This window comes from Pleurodeles waltl, chromosome 5 (assembly GCF_031143425.1).
Source record: "Pleurodeles waltl isolate 20211129_DDA chromosome 5, aPleWal1.hap1.20221129, whole genome shotgun sequence".
NCBI lineage: Eukaryota > Metazoa > Chordata > Amphibia > Caudata > Salamandridae > Pleurodeles > Pleurodeles waltl.
The window spans coordinates 1,041,030,676-1,041,047,173 of NC_090444.1; the positions used below are offsets into that span (position 1 = coordinate 1,041,030,676).

At 43.1% G+C, this 16,498-nt stretch overlaps 1 protein-coding gene across 3 annotated transcripts in view; it reads left to right on the forward strand.

Moving 5' to 3' along the window:
- SHPRH (SNF2 histone linker PHD RING helicase) overlaps positions 1-16,498 on the forward strand; it is a 746,219-nt gene that overhangs the window by 227,847 nt on the left and 501,874 nt on the right. For all 3 annotated transcript variants that reach the window (XM_069235239.1, XM_069235238.1, XM_069235240.1), the window contains exon 8: positions 4,079-4,332. In XM_069235239.1, the coding sequence (XP_069091340.1) occupies positions 4,079-4,332 (254 nt within the window). The remainder of the gene's footprint in view (positions 1-4,078; positions 4,333-16,498) is intronic.

Genomic DNA, 16,498 nt, shown 5'->3' on the forward strand with positions numbered 1-16,498 from the left:
TCGCTTCGTTGTCCTATATAGGTCATGATCTGTTTTGGCCTGCTTAAAAGGGATGATCATATCCTGATAGAAAATGCTTCTCACCCTTCACACCAGGCTCTCCATGCAGGTGTGAACCTGAAGTTTTCAAATGTAGGGGTGAGTTCAGAGGGAAATGTTGTGAGATCCCCCACCTCCTCCCTCCCCCCAATTGTATCCCACATTTGAAAGTGTTTTTTTTGTCAAGGTAGATCAGTACAATTCCCTCGCTCTCTATTTTAGGGAACAAAGGGGCCCTCCAGATATTTGTATCCACTTTGCTTAGCAAATCATAAATTTATTTTTTCTGATTCTACTCTGGGCTATTACGCCATATGTGTTAACTGTGCCTGTTAATATGTGGCAGTGCTAGAGGTTCTCAGACCTCAGACCTCCTTCCTCTGAATATCTATGATCTGTTTTTCTGGTCAGCATGTTTTTTTTGTGCCTGTAGTGATATATTGACAGTCTCTTGGAGATTCCTTATGATTGCATGGGGATTTTGTGGGGAGGGTTATGGAGAATAAAATCTTTGGCAGAGAGGCCATTTTAACAGCTGTAACCCTTCCCATCCATGACAGACCCTGATTATCCATGTCTGAAGGTCTTAGCGGATTGAGTGTAGCAAAGTTGTTTAGTTTATATGTGAGGTGTTTGCAGTGCAGGCAGACAGTTGTATTTCTAGATATGTGATGGAAACGGGGGCCCAGGAGAGAAAGATTTGCCTCTATAGTAACTGCCTTTGGTCTTGAAGGACCTGTGTTTCCAATTTGCAATTTTTGCAGGGTTATAGAGACTTCTGAGACCGCTCTGAATTGCTTTGTTTCAGTTATCAATTTTGGAAAGAATTGGACTGGGTTGGTGAGAGAGACTAGAATGTTATCAGCATGCGTTCACCTTTTGGGTGTCACCTCCTACTTTAACTCCTGAGATTTCCATGTTTTCTTCACTCTATTCACAGTATGTTTCTTATACAGGGAGAAGGGGAGGGAGGCCAGCTCTGTCCTGTGCCCCTTGTATGTGGAACAAGGGCACTCTGTTTACCTTCATCCTTCCTGCTGGAATTTTGTATCCACAAAAGGCCCATCTGCAGAATCTGGGACAAAGCTAAAACTACTTAGGGTTTCCTTTAGATAGAGCCAGTCTTGAATGCTTTCTGGTCATCAGTCATATGAAGAAAGGCAATCCTGTCAGTTCTTTACCTGTTATTGATGACATAAATGATATTTTTCTTATTATTGTTGCAGCTCCTGTCCTATATAATATCTGACTGGGAAGGTTGATTAGGCTGGGCATTAAGGGACTCTGGGCCCAAATTAGATTTTTGGCAGACATGGTACTCTCCCACAAATGTGGTGGAAGACTCAGTCTCCAGAACTGACTGTTCATTTTCTCAAGTTAAAGGTGAGCAACAATCACATTTCCACTGTCATAGTCCCCGGTTGGCTCTGCTGGTGAAAACGTCCAATGGACTTGTGCCATGCGAAAGTACTGTAAAAGACCACATAAACTTACCTGGAAACAGAAATGGAGGTTCAGCAATGTCAGGGCGCAACCGAGTGGAGAACCTAGAAAGAGCGATAGGACACTGATTAGGAAGAGAGGAGGAGACAGGGTGGAGATGGGGGGAAAGATGGAAAGTAAAGAAGTACTTACCATCACAGGAAGAGGGTTGAGAAAAGGAAGTGAAAGCCTGTGAAGAGAGAGGAGGAAGAAACAGAGTCAAGAGGACAATGAAGAGCAGACTCAGCAAGAAGGAGGTTGGAAACATGTGAGGAAGCAGGATTCACCCTAGATGTCAGGTGACAGGACACTGGCAAACCTGGGGCAGCGAGGCACCAGGAGAAGGCCATAGACCTGGATGCTGACAACCAGGGCCCAGGAGAGGATGAGGGGAACGGAGCAGAAGCAGATACCTGGACAGATGACCAGTGCTAACAGAAACCCTTGCCACAACTCTGAGGCTGCCCAGGTGAGTACCTGTGAACCGGGGACTTGGGGGAAGAACTTGGTTTTTGTGTTTTCCTTCTGTTCCTCAATATTTAAGTTCCACCCTGAACAGGACAAGAAGTGGAATGTTCATGGGGTGTTAATTGTACACATGGATAATGGTGAAGGGAAATTGTCACCTGGGAAATAAGTAACTAGTGAGCAGACCACTCAAGCTGCCCATAAAAAACAAGTTGGAATATGGTCCTGTTTCAGTAAATACAGCCAAAATAAATTATTAATTGTTTGAAAGCATGGATGATTATATTGGGGAACAGTTAAGTGTTGGCACTTGGAGCATGGGAAACTCTAGAAAGAGGGAAAAAGATGTACCGCATATCAGTTGGGCAACCTTGAATGACATAAATAGAATATTCACATGGCCATTCTTCTTTCTCCAAGGGGACTTGGTGGCACCATCCCACCGAAACTGAAAAAGAAGAACTGAAAGAAGACATCAAAAGAGACCCCACTTCACCCTATCCTTACATATATCAACAAAGGACTATACTCTCTTTTTGTATGATTTTCTTTTTGATGTTGCTTCTAGTACAGCCATCATTCGTAAATCAGTATTGCACACAACTCTTAAACCTTATTTCGGACTATCCATCCAAAGGCCATTGGTTTGGACACATCAGACCATCTGCCCTGTTAAAAGCGGGCAGGCGATCTGAGGTACTTTTATTGCTGTTCATGGTCACTAGGAAACACCTGGTGATCCCGAGCTGGAAAAAAAATTACTCTCACACCATAGGAGGATACTCCCATGGTGTCAGAGGTGTTTATTACTTGTTTTTCAAAAACAAACTCCTGCTTTGGAAGTTTATTTAAAAAAAACAAAAATCTTTTCTGACCTTCTGCTTGAAACATGACAGCCAGTCACCAAACCCTCAATACCTTTAGAAGAACTGCTGTAACTCAATCATTTTCATTGAGCTGAGGCTGGTGGCTATTTGGACTGGTGCATCCAGAGGTGAGGGCTGTGTTTGATTTTATAGAATGAGTATGTGCAACAATTAACATCTTTTATCAATGAAGAGTGGCAAAAGACTGCTCACGGAAATTGAGTGTTGTACAAGTACCAGCTCTGTTTCATTATGTTTACTTAATTTCATCATGCTGTGCAGTAGTGGTGTGATGTAATCAGTCAGTTATGTGACAACTTGGAACATAACTTGACTGATCCAATTCTATTTCCCTTTCATATGTAAGACTGACTTTTGACTCTGGCCTTTCAGAATTGTTCCTGGCGTATGGTTGACTGTGTGGATAGCTACTAGTAATTTAGTCATGTGCACATACTCACTTGACATTCCAGACCTGAAACTACTTCACTATTGTCAAGATTCCTTAGGTCCCCAGTCCTGACATTCTCACCTGCAGCACTTTCTTCTGGTACCTGTAGATTCACCCTTATGGAATCCACTTTTCTTATGAGTGTGCTACTATGAACACAATCCATGCATTACATTTCAGACTGTTTACTGGCATGGAGTGATTTGATTACTTTTTAGTACATGAAAGATAATCATTCAGAGAAGATTCTAAAGCCAGGTCACCGGCGGGCTGCTGTCCAAATATCCAGGCCTACAGCTGTTTCAATGGGCTTAAAAACACATTGCACTGCAAAATCATTTGAGTAGATATGTTGGCACCTTCTCTTTAGATGCTAACAGAAAAGGGTGAGCTACAAGGTAAAGGAAAACAGTACAATTTATTTGACTAAATTTTGAGATGTTTCTTAAATTGTCATCTTTGATTTTAGCATGGATAGTATTGTTTGGCAATACACCTTTATATTTCCACCTAGTACTTTCACCCAAAAGGTTGTTTCTCTCCTGGAATTATTTTGATCTTTTTCACGTAATTGTATAGGTATACACATTGATTTTTATTACCTGTGTGATTTGTCTTTTATTCTTTTCAAAATTGTAATATATTAATAATTCAGATTTTTTAAACAGATGGATGATGGTATATCCCTAGTGAAGTGTTTTCTCTTTGCTTTCCCTCCCAGGATATTGCATCTTTGTGTTTTTGACTGGGCTGTTCTCTATTTTTTCGATAGGTTTGCGAGTGATGCTGCTGTCAGCTGTCAAAGAACTGAATGGGAAGAAGGGGGCTTCTATCATTGCCATCTTTAAGTATGTTTGTGCCGAGTACAGGTATGATGTGCAGAGGAACCGACGACTTCTCAAAAAGACTTTAGAGAAACTAATCGCAGAACATGTGGTGGAACAGGTGAAAGGCCATGGCCTCTGTGGCTCTTTCAAACTTGGAAAAAACTACAGGGAACAAATGCATATCAAGCCAATTAAACAGGTAAAATGAGGGCAGCATTTCATGTGATTACTGTTGCCATTAATAACATTTCAGTATCTATGAATCTGAACTGTGAGGCATTGTAGAGTTAGGATGGTAATGTATGCCTTGTCAATGTGTACTTTCTGTGAATTGTTTTGGGGGATCTTAACAACGTTTTTGGGGCCGAACATTTTCTTTATAGCCTTAGAAACGTTTAATTGTTTGTGTGGCAGGTAACTACTTTGGTTAGCATAATGACTTCAGTCTTTCCATTAAACTAGCACTAAGTTTTTTTATATGCCAGTTTCTGACTTTGTGTTCATTGTCTTTCTTCAGTGGCAGCAGCAGGATAACTTCATAAGCCAGACTGTAATTCTTATAACCGTAATACTGCTAAACATTTCCTGTAATCGTGGTGGTGGTTTATCAGACATTTTAGGAATGGATGGTGTGCGTGGAGAAAGGAATGATATATGAGGGTTGCAAAGGATATCTTGCTTCATCTCTGACATTTTAGTGTTGTTCCTTCCAGGTGAAACTTTTCCAAGATGTGTTAGGAATAGCTGGTGTTTGTGGGAAGTAAGGAATGGTAGGTGAGGTGTGCAATGGATATCTTACATCATCATTTAGTTTAATGTTCTTGCTACCATTTGCCACTATTCCAGTTCAGAGTTTTATGGTTTTTTTTTTAGAATGAGGGACTAGAGAATGTTTACCCCCAGTCATTTTTCCAGGGGCCACAAAGTATGGTCTGTGGAATGCCCGAGAGCCGCATTGATGTCAGCAGGGGGAAGGTTTGGTGGTTAAGATGGGAATAGAGGAAGTGAAACATGTACATGGTTCAGACAACAAACTGAACCTATATGTGGCTCCTGTCTGCCACCCATGCTCTAACGTCATGCCCCTAGAATTCAAAACAAAACATTGACATTACAACATGAGAGGGCAAAAGATACCTGTCTAGTAGCACTATGTGAAACCAGAAAACCTGGGATCAGTCCGACCTTCCCCACTAGACCAAATTGTGTGATCCTAGACAGGTGTCTTATTTCACTTTGCCTTGTTTTCCTTCATTGCTACATATGAGAGCATTGTTAAATGAGTTCAGGGTGTGCTCTACAAAACCTTCCCTTATGTTTGATTTTATACATTATATTGATGTTCCAATTATAATAAGAACCTAAAGCACACAATCAAAATCTGTAATACCTGCCATTTTCTAGGGAAATATGATGTCAAAGTCTCCCTAAATATTATGTCAGCAGTCAGGTATTTTGACTCTCTAAATGTCAAGATCTGAATCCTCAGGAGATATTGGCTTACTTAACATTGTTTGCACTGAATACTGTTTTTAAAGTCCCAATAAATATCCTTGTAGACATCTTCCTTATTGTACCTAACTTTGGTGATATGCTTCTGATCAACATTGTAGTGACATAATATTATATTTTTGTCCAGATGGCTCATAACACTAAAAATTTTGTCAGCGCCTCTTTCTCAATTGATATCTAAATCTTTGGTGTCTCTTAAACACAATGGTATAATTTTTTTGTGCACTGAAAGGAGAAACTTCATTGGGCAAAAAGGGAATGGATAATGAAAAGTCAGCTCTCATAGACACTTGTCAAAATTAGGTTAGTCTAGGGTATTTCACTCAGCTGCAAACGTGTGTAGTTGCTGGATCTAGAATTAAGAGAAATGTGATCAACACAACAAGGTAGGTTGGGATTTGGATTTATGTACCTTCAGGCTCAACAGGTTAGTACCGACATAGGTTACACAAACATCTTTTGGTGGGTACATAGCATTTAGGCTCGAAAAGTTGTCATCTAGTGGCAAAGCTGCTGACTTACAAATCTGGAAACTTAGATCTAATCCCAAAATCACAGTCACGTTCCTATGCCTACAACTATACATTTATGAAACGTGATAATTTAATTAAAAGATGTAACTCCCCACTTAAGTTTACTGCAGTCCATTACGCAAGCTCGGCATGTACAGCACCATGGTGTTTTTGTGCTATATAGATAGTAAATCTGGTCTTCTCAGCAGTGTTGCACACATTTTAAGTTGAACGTGAATGTGGAAGTTTCCGAGTGCCATACACATAAATCATTCGGAAATATATTACAGCTGATATAATGAGCAATAATGTATTTTCACAAAGCTTGGAGCTAACCTCAAACGGCTTCCATTATTGACAGTACACAAAAAGGCTTTTGTATTTAACCACCAAAATATTTCACATAAGAGTATAGACTTATTTGCATAGAGTCATAAATGCAGTGCTGTAGCTAAAGAATCATATTCCTAATATAGCAATAAGTATCTTCTTGTTTGACCTCGAATACTCCTTAAAGAAATAAAGCAAATTAAATGAAGCAGGTGAATCAACATTCAATGTAATGGATTGTCTGGACTATGAATCGGCTAAGAGTTTTACTCGGGGGAGACATCTCTTTGTCTATGTACCTTAAGTTTTCTCAGGAGTGTGAAGTCCAGAAGAATTATAAATCCTCCTGAATGGTTGTGAACAAGAAATTTGTTGTTAATTGTTTGCTTATGAAACCATTAGGCTATTAGTGGTCTATAGCCTTAAATTAATTGTGCCATTTTGTCATCTTTACCATTTTGGCGAGGGCAAGAAACATTTCCTCTCATTGATGGAGGCTATTAAATGTTTTCCCAGCCCCTTCTCTCGTCTCTGTGTAGAGCAGGGTTTCTGCCTCGGCCTAGTTTAGAATGTTGACTCAGCTCGGCACTTTTATGAGTGTTTAAACAGCCCACAAATCATCCTTCAAAACTGCATATATCCTTGCAACATGTTATTGTATCTAGAGTTTCTGTGTCCTCTTAACAGAATACTCTGATTCTTGGACAACCCTCACATCACGTAAGAACCGTGTCTGTGCAACATGACACTCTGGGCACAGATTGGATAAATACCAGGGTAAATTTTGCTAAGTTTGCGTGGTTCATATACGCCCTCAGAAAAGTTTAAATTGTATATATAAGAATCTGGCATTAAGGGGGCACTTTGTAAGGTTAACATATGGCCTGAATCATTCAGTATGTTTGAATTCTCTTCCTACCTCACTTTCCCACCTCCACAGTCAGTGATATCACTGTGAGTTCCTTTAGGATGTGATATAGCCAACCAATTAATCTCCTACTTGCCTCTATTGTGTGAAGTGTTTGTATTAGTGAGTTTGTTTGCAGTTCACTGTCCGTTATATTCCAATTCTTACATACCACTCTAGTCGGTCTTCCATGATGAGACATCACGAGGAATTATCCCCTGTTGAGTCCCTTATCGAATGTGGCAAGGTAACCAAGCTGAATCAGTCACCTAAAAATATAGGTCCCACTCCAGCAGTTTCCTTTGTGAAAAATCCTGATTGCTTTAGAATGTCCAACAAGGGGCGTGGCTGGGCATATGGGATATCTTGTGTGAAGTTCAGACCTTTATTGAGGCATGCCCAGGCTAAATGTACAATTTTAGTAACTTCTTTAGGGGCAGGGCCTACAATGAAAGATGCTGTTCAGACACCCTCCTGTATCTAAGGTGGCTGTAAGCAGAGTCTGACAAGGGTTGCCCAGCAAGCCATTAAACCACCACTACAGCTGGCCAGTTTAATAATAAAGCTCAAAATTTGAGACTTCCAACACACCTTGCTCTGTTGAGAGCAACACAACCCTGACTTCTTGAATTCCAAATTAGATTGTCCAACAAAATATCTAGCTCTTTAAAGAAATTTGTAGGGAGTAGCAGCAGACGGCAATTACAGTAGTTTAGAAGAATCTATGGATGCTTTGCAGTTTTATAGAATGCTGTTATTCCTATCTGTGGAAAGTGTAGCATTTTCCAGAATGTTACCTGAGCTTTTAGGCCCTCTCCCATGGTTCTTGTCATGTTACTGTTTAGTAAGTCAGACTTAGAATGTTATAGTCTGACTCCCAAATAGTGGAATATTATTTGCTCCCATTTTATGTCACCGTGGCTTAGGTCAACTCCATGCCTTATTACATCATGTGTGGTGGACAATATAAATTATTTTGTCCTGTTGACTTTCTGACCATATATTTCTCTAAAACATTTTGGGCCTTGGTGATTGCCTTGTTTCATTCTTCAAATATCATCTAGTAATTTAGGGCCAGATGGACAAAGCCCTTTTGCATCTCCAAACGGTCCGCATCTGTATTTCGGGAGGTTAAGAAATGCAAAACTGATGCACAAAGGCCTTTAGGAAATGGTAAATTGCGATTTCCACTTCGTAGAAATTGCAGTTTGTGTTCCCCAAAATGGGAAATTGCAAATAGGGATTACCTATTTGCGATTCCTATTCTGATGTACAAAGCATTTCCTAAATGTGATTTGGGCATTTAAGAAATACAGTTACCATTGACTTGAAGTCGATGGTAACCATGTGCAATTTAAAAAAAAAAAAAAACCTTCGGCATATGTGCGCACTACATGTGCACCACTATTTTTGGGTTGCTCCAATTGGGGGCCTTTTTCCCATTGCAATCCTTGGTTTTGCATTTCCCAAATAGCGATTTCCTAAATGGAAATCACTATTTGGGAAATGCAAAACCGGTCCATTGACACAAATGCAATGGGATTCCTTATTTGCAATTTCCTAATATCGATTCCTAGTTTGACTAATCCATCATTTGGTCAATTCTGTAAGAATAATAGGTGGACATTTAGATTTTAGGTTGGGAATAATTACTCTGCTGGAGTACCTGTGATAGAGTGGCAAATATTGGAATTTAAAGTGTGTTTTCAAGGAAGAACCAGAGCACTTATCTAGTGACCCAATATACTTTTCCTGCCAAGAAAAATGAAGTTGGATAGCTATTCCTTTCCAAATGAGGGAGGAGATGCTGCATTGTTAGACCTGGCATCCTTAGGGTGGTCTACCCCCAGACTTTGTCTTTGCCTCCTGTTTTGTTGCTGTATCGTTTTGTTGGCCTTAGGAGTCTGAGCACATTACTACTGCTGATCAGTGCTAAAGTGCATGTGCTTCTCCCCTAAATCATTGTAACATTGGTGTATGCACAATTGGCATATTTAATTTACCTGTAAGACATTTATAGAGTGGTATTTCCTATATCTGTGGCCTGTAAATGAAATGCGCCTAGTGGACCTGCAGCACTAATTGTGCCACCTGCTTGAGTAGCTCTGTAAACATGTCTCAGGCCTGCCACCACAGAGCCTGTGTGCGCCTAACTGCCACCTGGACTTGGCATTTAAAACCTATGCCAAGCCTCAATCTCCCTTTTTCTTACATTTAAGTCACTCTTAAGGTAGGTCCTAGGTAACCTATAGATCAGGGTGCCGTGTAAGCAAAAGGCAGGGCATATACTTTTAAGTTCTCATCTCCTGGTAATGAAATGCTCCCCAAAGTCGTTTTTCATTACATTGAGACCTGTCCCTCTCATAGGCCAACACTGGGAATTCCTTATATTGCCTTTAAGCTGTAATTCTTGATCTGAGTGGAGTAGCTGCATCATGTTTAGTACTATTGGAATGGTAATAATAAATCCTCTCTCCTGGTAAGGTTTGATTTATTATTTCCTTTTTAGAAATGCCACTTTTAGAAAGTAAGCTTTTCTCTGCACTCGCCGCCCTGGGTGCCCACAGCCTATCTCCAGTACATGTCTGGTTTGGGTTAGGTGACAGTTACACTTGTGCATTCCCTTCAGACACCCACAGCACAGGATACTCAACTGCATCTGCATGCATCTGCTGCGGCAAAACTGCACTGATTGTGTCCCCTAACTTTTTATCCCCATGTCTCACTTATACTGGTGTTTTTCTGACTCTGATGGTGCCTTCGACTGTGCTAAACAGTTCAGGGGCGTGTGTTCTGATTAAGACAGATATGCAAATTAGGCTAACTATAATTGGCTGTACTAACCTACCTAAATGTTCCTAGTATATGGTAGGGCATGTAGGTTTGGGGACTCCAACATAGGTAGTACACCCAAGGGTGCACTGCTGTGGTACCCATTATCTTTTTAAAGGCAGGCCTACCTTGCTCGCTGCTTTTATGTTAAAATGAACTCTTTTGTACTTTTTAAAAGATGTTTTAGAAGCCCATTGAGGGGAAAATAGCTAAATTTATTTTCCTCGTTGTAGTGAATGGGCTCCATAAGGAGACTTTATTTTAAAATAATAAAGTCTTATTTTCCATAGAAGGAAGCTAATTATGACAGGTCTAGTATCAAATTAAAAGTTAAAATAAATCCAGAAACTTGCCACTGTTGAATTTAACATAACGTGCACCTAGAAAGAGTTTTAGTACACTTTCTAAAAGTTACCAGTTTCAGCTCTGTAGTGCCCCTCTCTGATTGGCCAGCCTCTGCAGCCAGGCTGCCTTGATGAGGTGTGAATTGGCCTGTGACCCCCCCCCCCCCCCCCCACCCCCCTCTTTTTCCTGCAAACCCAGACAGCCAGTTTCCCTTGATTAGATTAAGAGAGGGCTGGAAATGGGTGTCCCAATGGAAACTTGGCCAAACCAGTGGGTGGGCTCAGCCAGATCTACACTTTGAGATAGAATTTTTGCCTTTATGGATTTTTAGAGAATGTTTCTCCCTGGTATTGATTCTTGCCACACTTCCCATGAAGTGGTCACTCAAGAGGATTGTAGCCTGCACTTGATTACCCAGAAGCCCTTCTGCTTTCCACCCCCAGGAGCAATGATAAAACTGGCAAGGCTGGATCCCACTTCTGATCCCTATAGGAACAAGACAAGAAGTAGGAGGACTACCCTGCTGGACCCCTGGCCTGCGCCTGGACACTGCACTCAGAAGGACTACACCAGCTGCACACTTGGGTTTCACCACTAAAAGGACTTTGCCTGGCTTCTACTGGTGGTTCAAGTAGGGACTCCCTGTATGCTACAGGTAGAAAATAGCTGACCAGGGTTCCCTGTGTCAAGCCCTGAGGAAACTGTCCAGCTGACCAGTGGTCATTTTTGGATTTGAGCCAGGTGCATTCTGGGAGTTGGAGTCCTAACCCTCAAGGAGCAGCTCAGAGCATCTGGAACATTTGGGTGAGTTGCGGACTCCTAAAGGACCTTCAAAGACCTTCTGAAGAAGGTCCAGAAGTTTGATGAAGTTTGGAGCAACTTTGGAAAAAAGCTCCATAAGTGGACGGAGCCGACGTTGAGTCAAGCCAGCTTACGTGGACAGTGACCCGGCCTGACATGCAGCTCCTGAGCCCCAGACTTCCAGGATTTCACCGGGGGCTCGTTGAAAGGCAATTCTATGACGTCAACTCGAAATCGGCTTGCTGTGGAGGGTCGTCCGACATCGTAGAGAAAAAGCTCCAAAAGCCTTTCTAAGTCTGAACGTAAAAAGTTAACCTAGCTTTATTGCGCAGCGTATCCAAAGAAGGCTCAAGTGAGGTCAGCTTCAATTTCAAGTTCGTCCCGGACGAAGATTTCCATCACAAAAAAAATCTAAGTCCAAACGTAGAATTCTTCACTGAGGTCTCCTGCAACCCGTATCCGAAGAGGGCCCAAAGGAGGTCGGATCCAACTTGAGACTTCGTCCCGGTGAAAAAAAATCTTCAAGAAAAAGACTCAGTCCGAAGATAAAACTTTGACCGAGGCCTCCTGCTCACTGCAACCAAGCAGGGCTTTATGCTTTACACACCTGCCTCCTAAGTTAAGCCTACCTGCTCATAGCCAAGCTACCAAGGGTTGAGCTCTGATTAATTTATTGAGATTCTGACTGGACCTAGTGGGGGTTTGTGGCCTATTGGTAAGTGTAGGTACTTACCTGCCCTTACCAGTAATCCACTTTCCAACATTTGTGGTGCACGGTGGTGGGATCCAGTACCTGTGTTTAATATCACAATACAGTTTTAAGTGAAGCATGTTAAAAAAAAGTCTCTAAATTGACCTAGAACAAAAGTATTTTGGATTTTTCAAATTTGGACAATTTTTTTAATGACTTCATTTTTTATATTTTCTAAACCTGTTCTGATGAATTGCCAAAGTTTTTTTTTTTAAGTGACACAAAAAACCCATGGATACCATGGAGCTTGAGCTGGCTAGCCAACCCACACTCACTGCATCTGAGCTTAGGGTATTGTGTAGAAGGAGGGGTTACCTGCTGCCAACAACCTTGAAAAGAATGTGATGATTAAGTCCATTGAAGCCTATGTAGTGCAGGTGGAGTCAGAGAATGTTTCAGAGATAGGAAGGGTGAGGGAAGATCTCCAGGAGGAGGATGATCATCGCCTGGCTGTCACTTCAGTGGTTAGGGCCCCATCCAGAGCTAGTGGGAAGGGAGGGTCTGTAGTATCAGCCGAAGAAGAAGCAGAACTGATCCTCAGGGAGAGGAAATTGAGGCCCAGGTAACCTACATAGCTGTGGAGGCAGATAATTTGGCTTTAGAGAGGAAGAAGTGGGCAAGGAGTGAACAAAGAGATGGTGGCAGTGACATAGACATAGAAGTTGAGGTGTCCAGGGGTGGTGGGTTTTGCCCAAGGCACACTGTAGGCAGATGTTCGAAGAGGCATCAACACGCAGCGAAAGACTGGCTGCACACACCATAAGACTGGTCTGAATGAAAATGACCAGTTACGATCCAACTCTTCCACCAATGGAGCATTAAAGAACTGAACCATGTGTTTACGGCACTGTTGAGGTAGTGGCAGTGGTTCCATCACTCCGCTTAGCTGGAAAGGCACAACCACTGTGAATCAGAACCAACAGCAGTAGTATTCCACCTGTTAACACCAACATTATAGGAAAGCCGCCAAACACACTTGAAAAGAGTGAATGGATGGCTAAAGGAATGACTCAGAAGACAATCTGAAAGATGGACACAAATTCAGACCCGACAGCCTTAAAGAAATTGACAATCCCTGCAGTCCTTGAGGCGTTGAATATTCTGGATGCCAGCTATCCAAAGTGCTTGGGGAAGTTGGTGCTTAATAGGGATTGTATCTTGGCTGATGATCAGTGCCACTTGTTTTTGGAATAGTAGCGCTTTTAGTCTGCTCAGCTTATCATAATTTAGATTAGCAGTATCAATGTGTGGCCACATTTCTGCTACTCATCTCTGTTGGGGAGGGGGGGTTAAACATGTCCGCAACACGTAACGACCTTAGAAACTGAAATTGCGTAGGAAGTTCCTGATCGCATACCGGAACAGCTTTGGTCGCTCAGCGCCACATAACTTCCATTTCAAAGTACATGAAATGCTGGTCGAATCAAGGGGGCGGGAGTACCTTTCAGAAAACAGGCCAAGTTTGTGACCCCCGCATAGCAAAGGCCATGAAGGAACACTTGTTTGCAGGTCACTGAATGACTAACAGTAGTCTAACAATCGCTTCCGCTAAGAAAGGTCTCTGTTTCGCTGTTTAAACATTTATATTCAAAGGGCAACTTCCACTCTTTTTTAATATAGCTATCGCCTAGCCGCTCGTACCTCCCCATGACAAGATGTTTCATGCATTTTGAAAAACGAAAAGTGGAAATGGGCAGATTTATAGAGCCATGTAAGAGCCATACTGTTGATGGAGTTTCTGGAACTGTAAAAGGCAACTTCTCTAACTTCCCTATATGAAGCTTGGTGAAACTCGCTTCCCTTTTAGCCATTGTCTGTTATTCCTTGGATAAATTTAAAGCAGCAAACAAGTCACTACCCTTAATATACTTCCACAGAACACCACCGTCTTTCAGAGTCATTTAAGTGAAGCAGCCAATTATCACTCCTCTGCTGGTCGCAGATCAGCATGTGTATTTTTGAGTACTAAGAATCATCACAGCAGTTATTTTGTGTGTCTTGTTGCAGGATGGGGTCCTTACCTTGCTGAGGCTCCTGGTCAATCAAAAAAATCGGGCATAAATAATCCTCCAATTCCCTGCATAGAGGGTGTCTGCTGTCCAGTTGCTACATAGGTTCCTCCAGCCACATGATCAGTCTCCTTTCCAAGGCAAGGCGTCTAACCTCCATCTCCAGCCTGTGTGGCCTTCCTTATGTGGATGGGGAGGCTTTCTCTTCCTGTTTTCAGTGCTTCCAGGCCCATCTGTTCCTGCATGCCTGTCTGTACTTACCAAATGCTCTTGGACCCTGTACCGGACAGCTGTCTTTTCCCTTATCTGCTGAAGAAAAGGTTCAGGCCAGCAAGTTAGTTTTTCAGTAGATTTAGAATGTGGAGCACCACATGTCTTTCTGATACAGTCTGTGCACTAGCTCAGTTATTTTGTGTCACAGCATCAGATTGGATGGAGTATCTCATGCAGCATCCCTGCCTGTTACCAAACATTGAAGCAGCTGTCTGCAGCACCAAACAAGCACCTTGTGATTTGTTGTTTCCATGCCTGCTCACCCGGACACCAATTAATTGGCGGGGGTGTCATATTCTCTCTCCTGACATTTCCCGGTTTTATTCTTCTCAGTGAAATCGTGCCTCTCTAATACCCACTCTTATTACTAACCATTTGCTTCATCACATCCCTCAACCAGCTTGTTTTTTTTTTTATTCCGGGAGATCTGTATTCTCCTCCTCTTGATCCCTTACACTTTCTGGTCTGCTAACCCTAGTGTGAATGAAAAGTCAGGCCTTATTTAGAGTTTGACAAAGAGTGTTCTCTGTCAGAACGTGCCAGATTTCCCATTCGCCAGCATGAGCATTAGCAATACTATGAAAATGACTAACGCTACGCAATCTAAGTAATATGTTTTCACTTACAGTTGTACTAAGAAAGTGTTGGGAAAGAGTACTGATAAAATTCCTAAAGATCTACATTTAGAGGCTATGGGGGTGATTCTAACCCTGGCGGTCGGTGTTAAAGCGGCGGCCAACCCGCCAACAGGCTGGCGGTAAAAAATATGGGATTCTGACCCTGGCGGGAACCGCCAACACAGACAGCCACTTTAACACTCCGACCGCCACGGCGGTACAAACAAACAGCGCAGCGGTCACCGCCAACAGCCAGGCGGCAGACAATGTACCGCCCACACTATCACAACTCACCAATCCGCCACCTTTTCCGGGGCGGGAGCACCGCTGATAATAACACGGCGGAAACAGACTACGGACGGGAAAACGCTCACCACTACGCACTCCAGGAGGAAGGAGGACAGCATGGAACCCGAATTAAACATCCTACCTGCTCTCGTCTACCTTCTCATCTACCACGAGTACGAAGTCCGGCGCAGACGACAACGGTGAGTACTGCACCTACGACACACGGGAGGGGGGAGGACGAAAGGTTACGGGCACACACATATGCGACCCCCCCTCCCTCCCCAACTATGTACACACCAATGCAGAGCAACAAGTCACAGTGACACCACCCAAACACCCCAGAAAAATGCTAGGACATAATCAAATTTGGAATAAATATTTATGTACCAAAAAGCTCCTGAAAATTATCGTACAACCATGAAAGATATTCACAACAAAACTAATGACATACACATCAGTGTATAACTGAAGTAACAAGTCCTGCACATCCTACGAATTCATCATGTCCGTGGGCCAAAGTTTTGAGAAACAAGGGCAAAGCCCACACAGGAGACCTGAGTCCTTTGGAGAGAACACTGCAGGGGCATCAGATGTAAAAACTACAGGCACCTCAGGGGGAAGGGAAGGGGGGGGCACCACAGCCACATGAGTCCACGACGCCAGATCCACGAGGAGCCACCATGCCCACTGTACCATCCTGGGGAGTGCAAAGCCACAGTCTCTCAATGTCTCTACAGTGGGTGGGCTGCCCACTGTACCATCCTGGGGAGTGCAAAGCCACAGTCCATCAGGTGGATGACAGTCTCCACTGGTCAAGGAGGAGGCATGGTGGGCACAGTGAACCATAAACAGTGATTGAGACGGCGGTGCCCAGCGGAGCGGTGCTTGACAGGAAGGGCCCAGCGGAGAGGTGGAGAGACAGCGGTGCCCAGCGGAGTGGTGCTTGAGATGAAGGGCCCAGCGGAGCGGTGTTTGAGACGGCGGTGCCCAGTGGAGTGGTGCTTGAGAAGAAGGGCCCAGCGGAGCGGTGCTTGACAGGAAGGGCCCAGCGGAGCGGTGCTTGACAGGAAGGGCCCAGCGGAGAGGTGGAGAGACAGCGGTGCCCAGCGGAGCGGTGCTTGAGATGAAGGGCCCAGCGGAGCGGTGTTTGAGACGCCGGTGCCCAGCGGAGCGGTGCTTGAGAAGAAG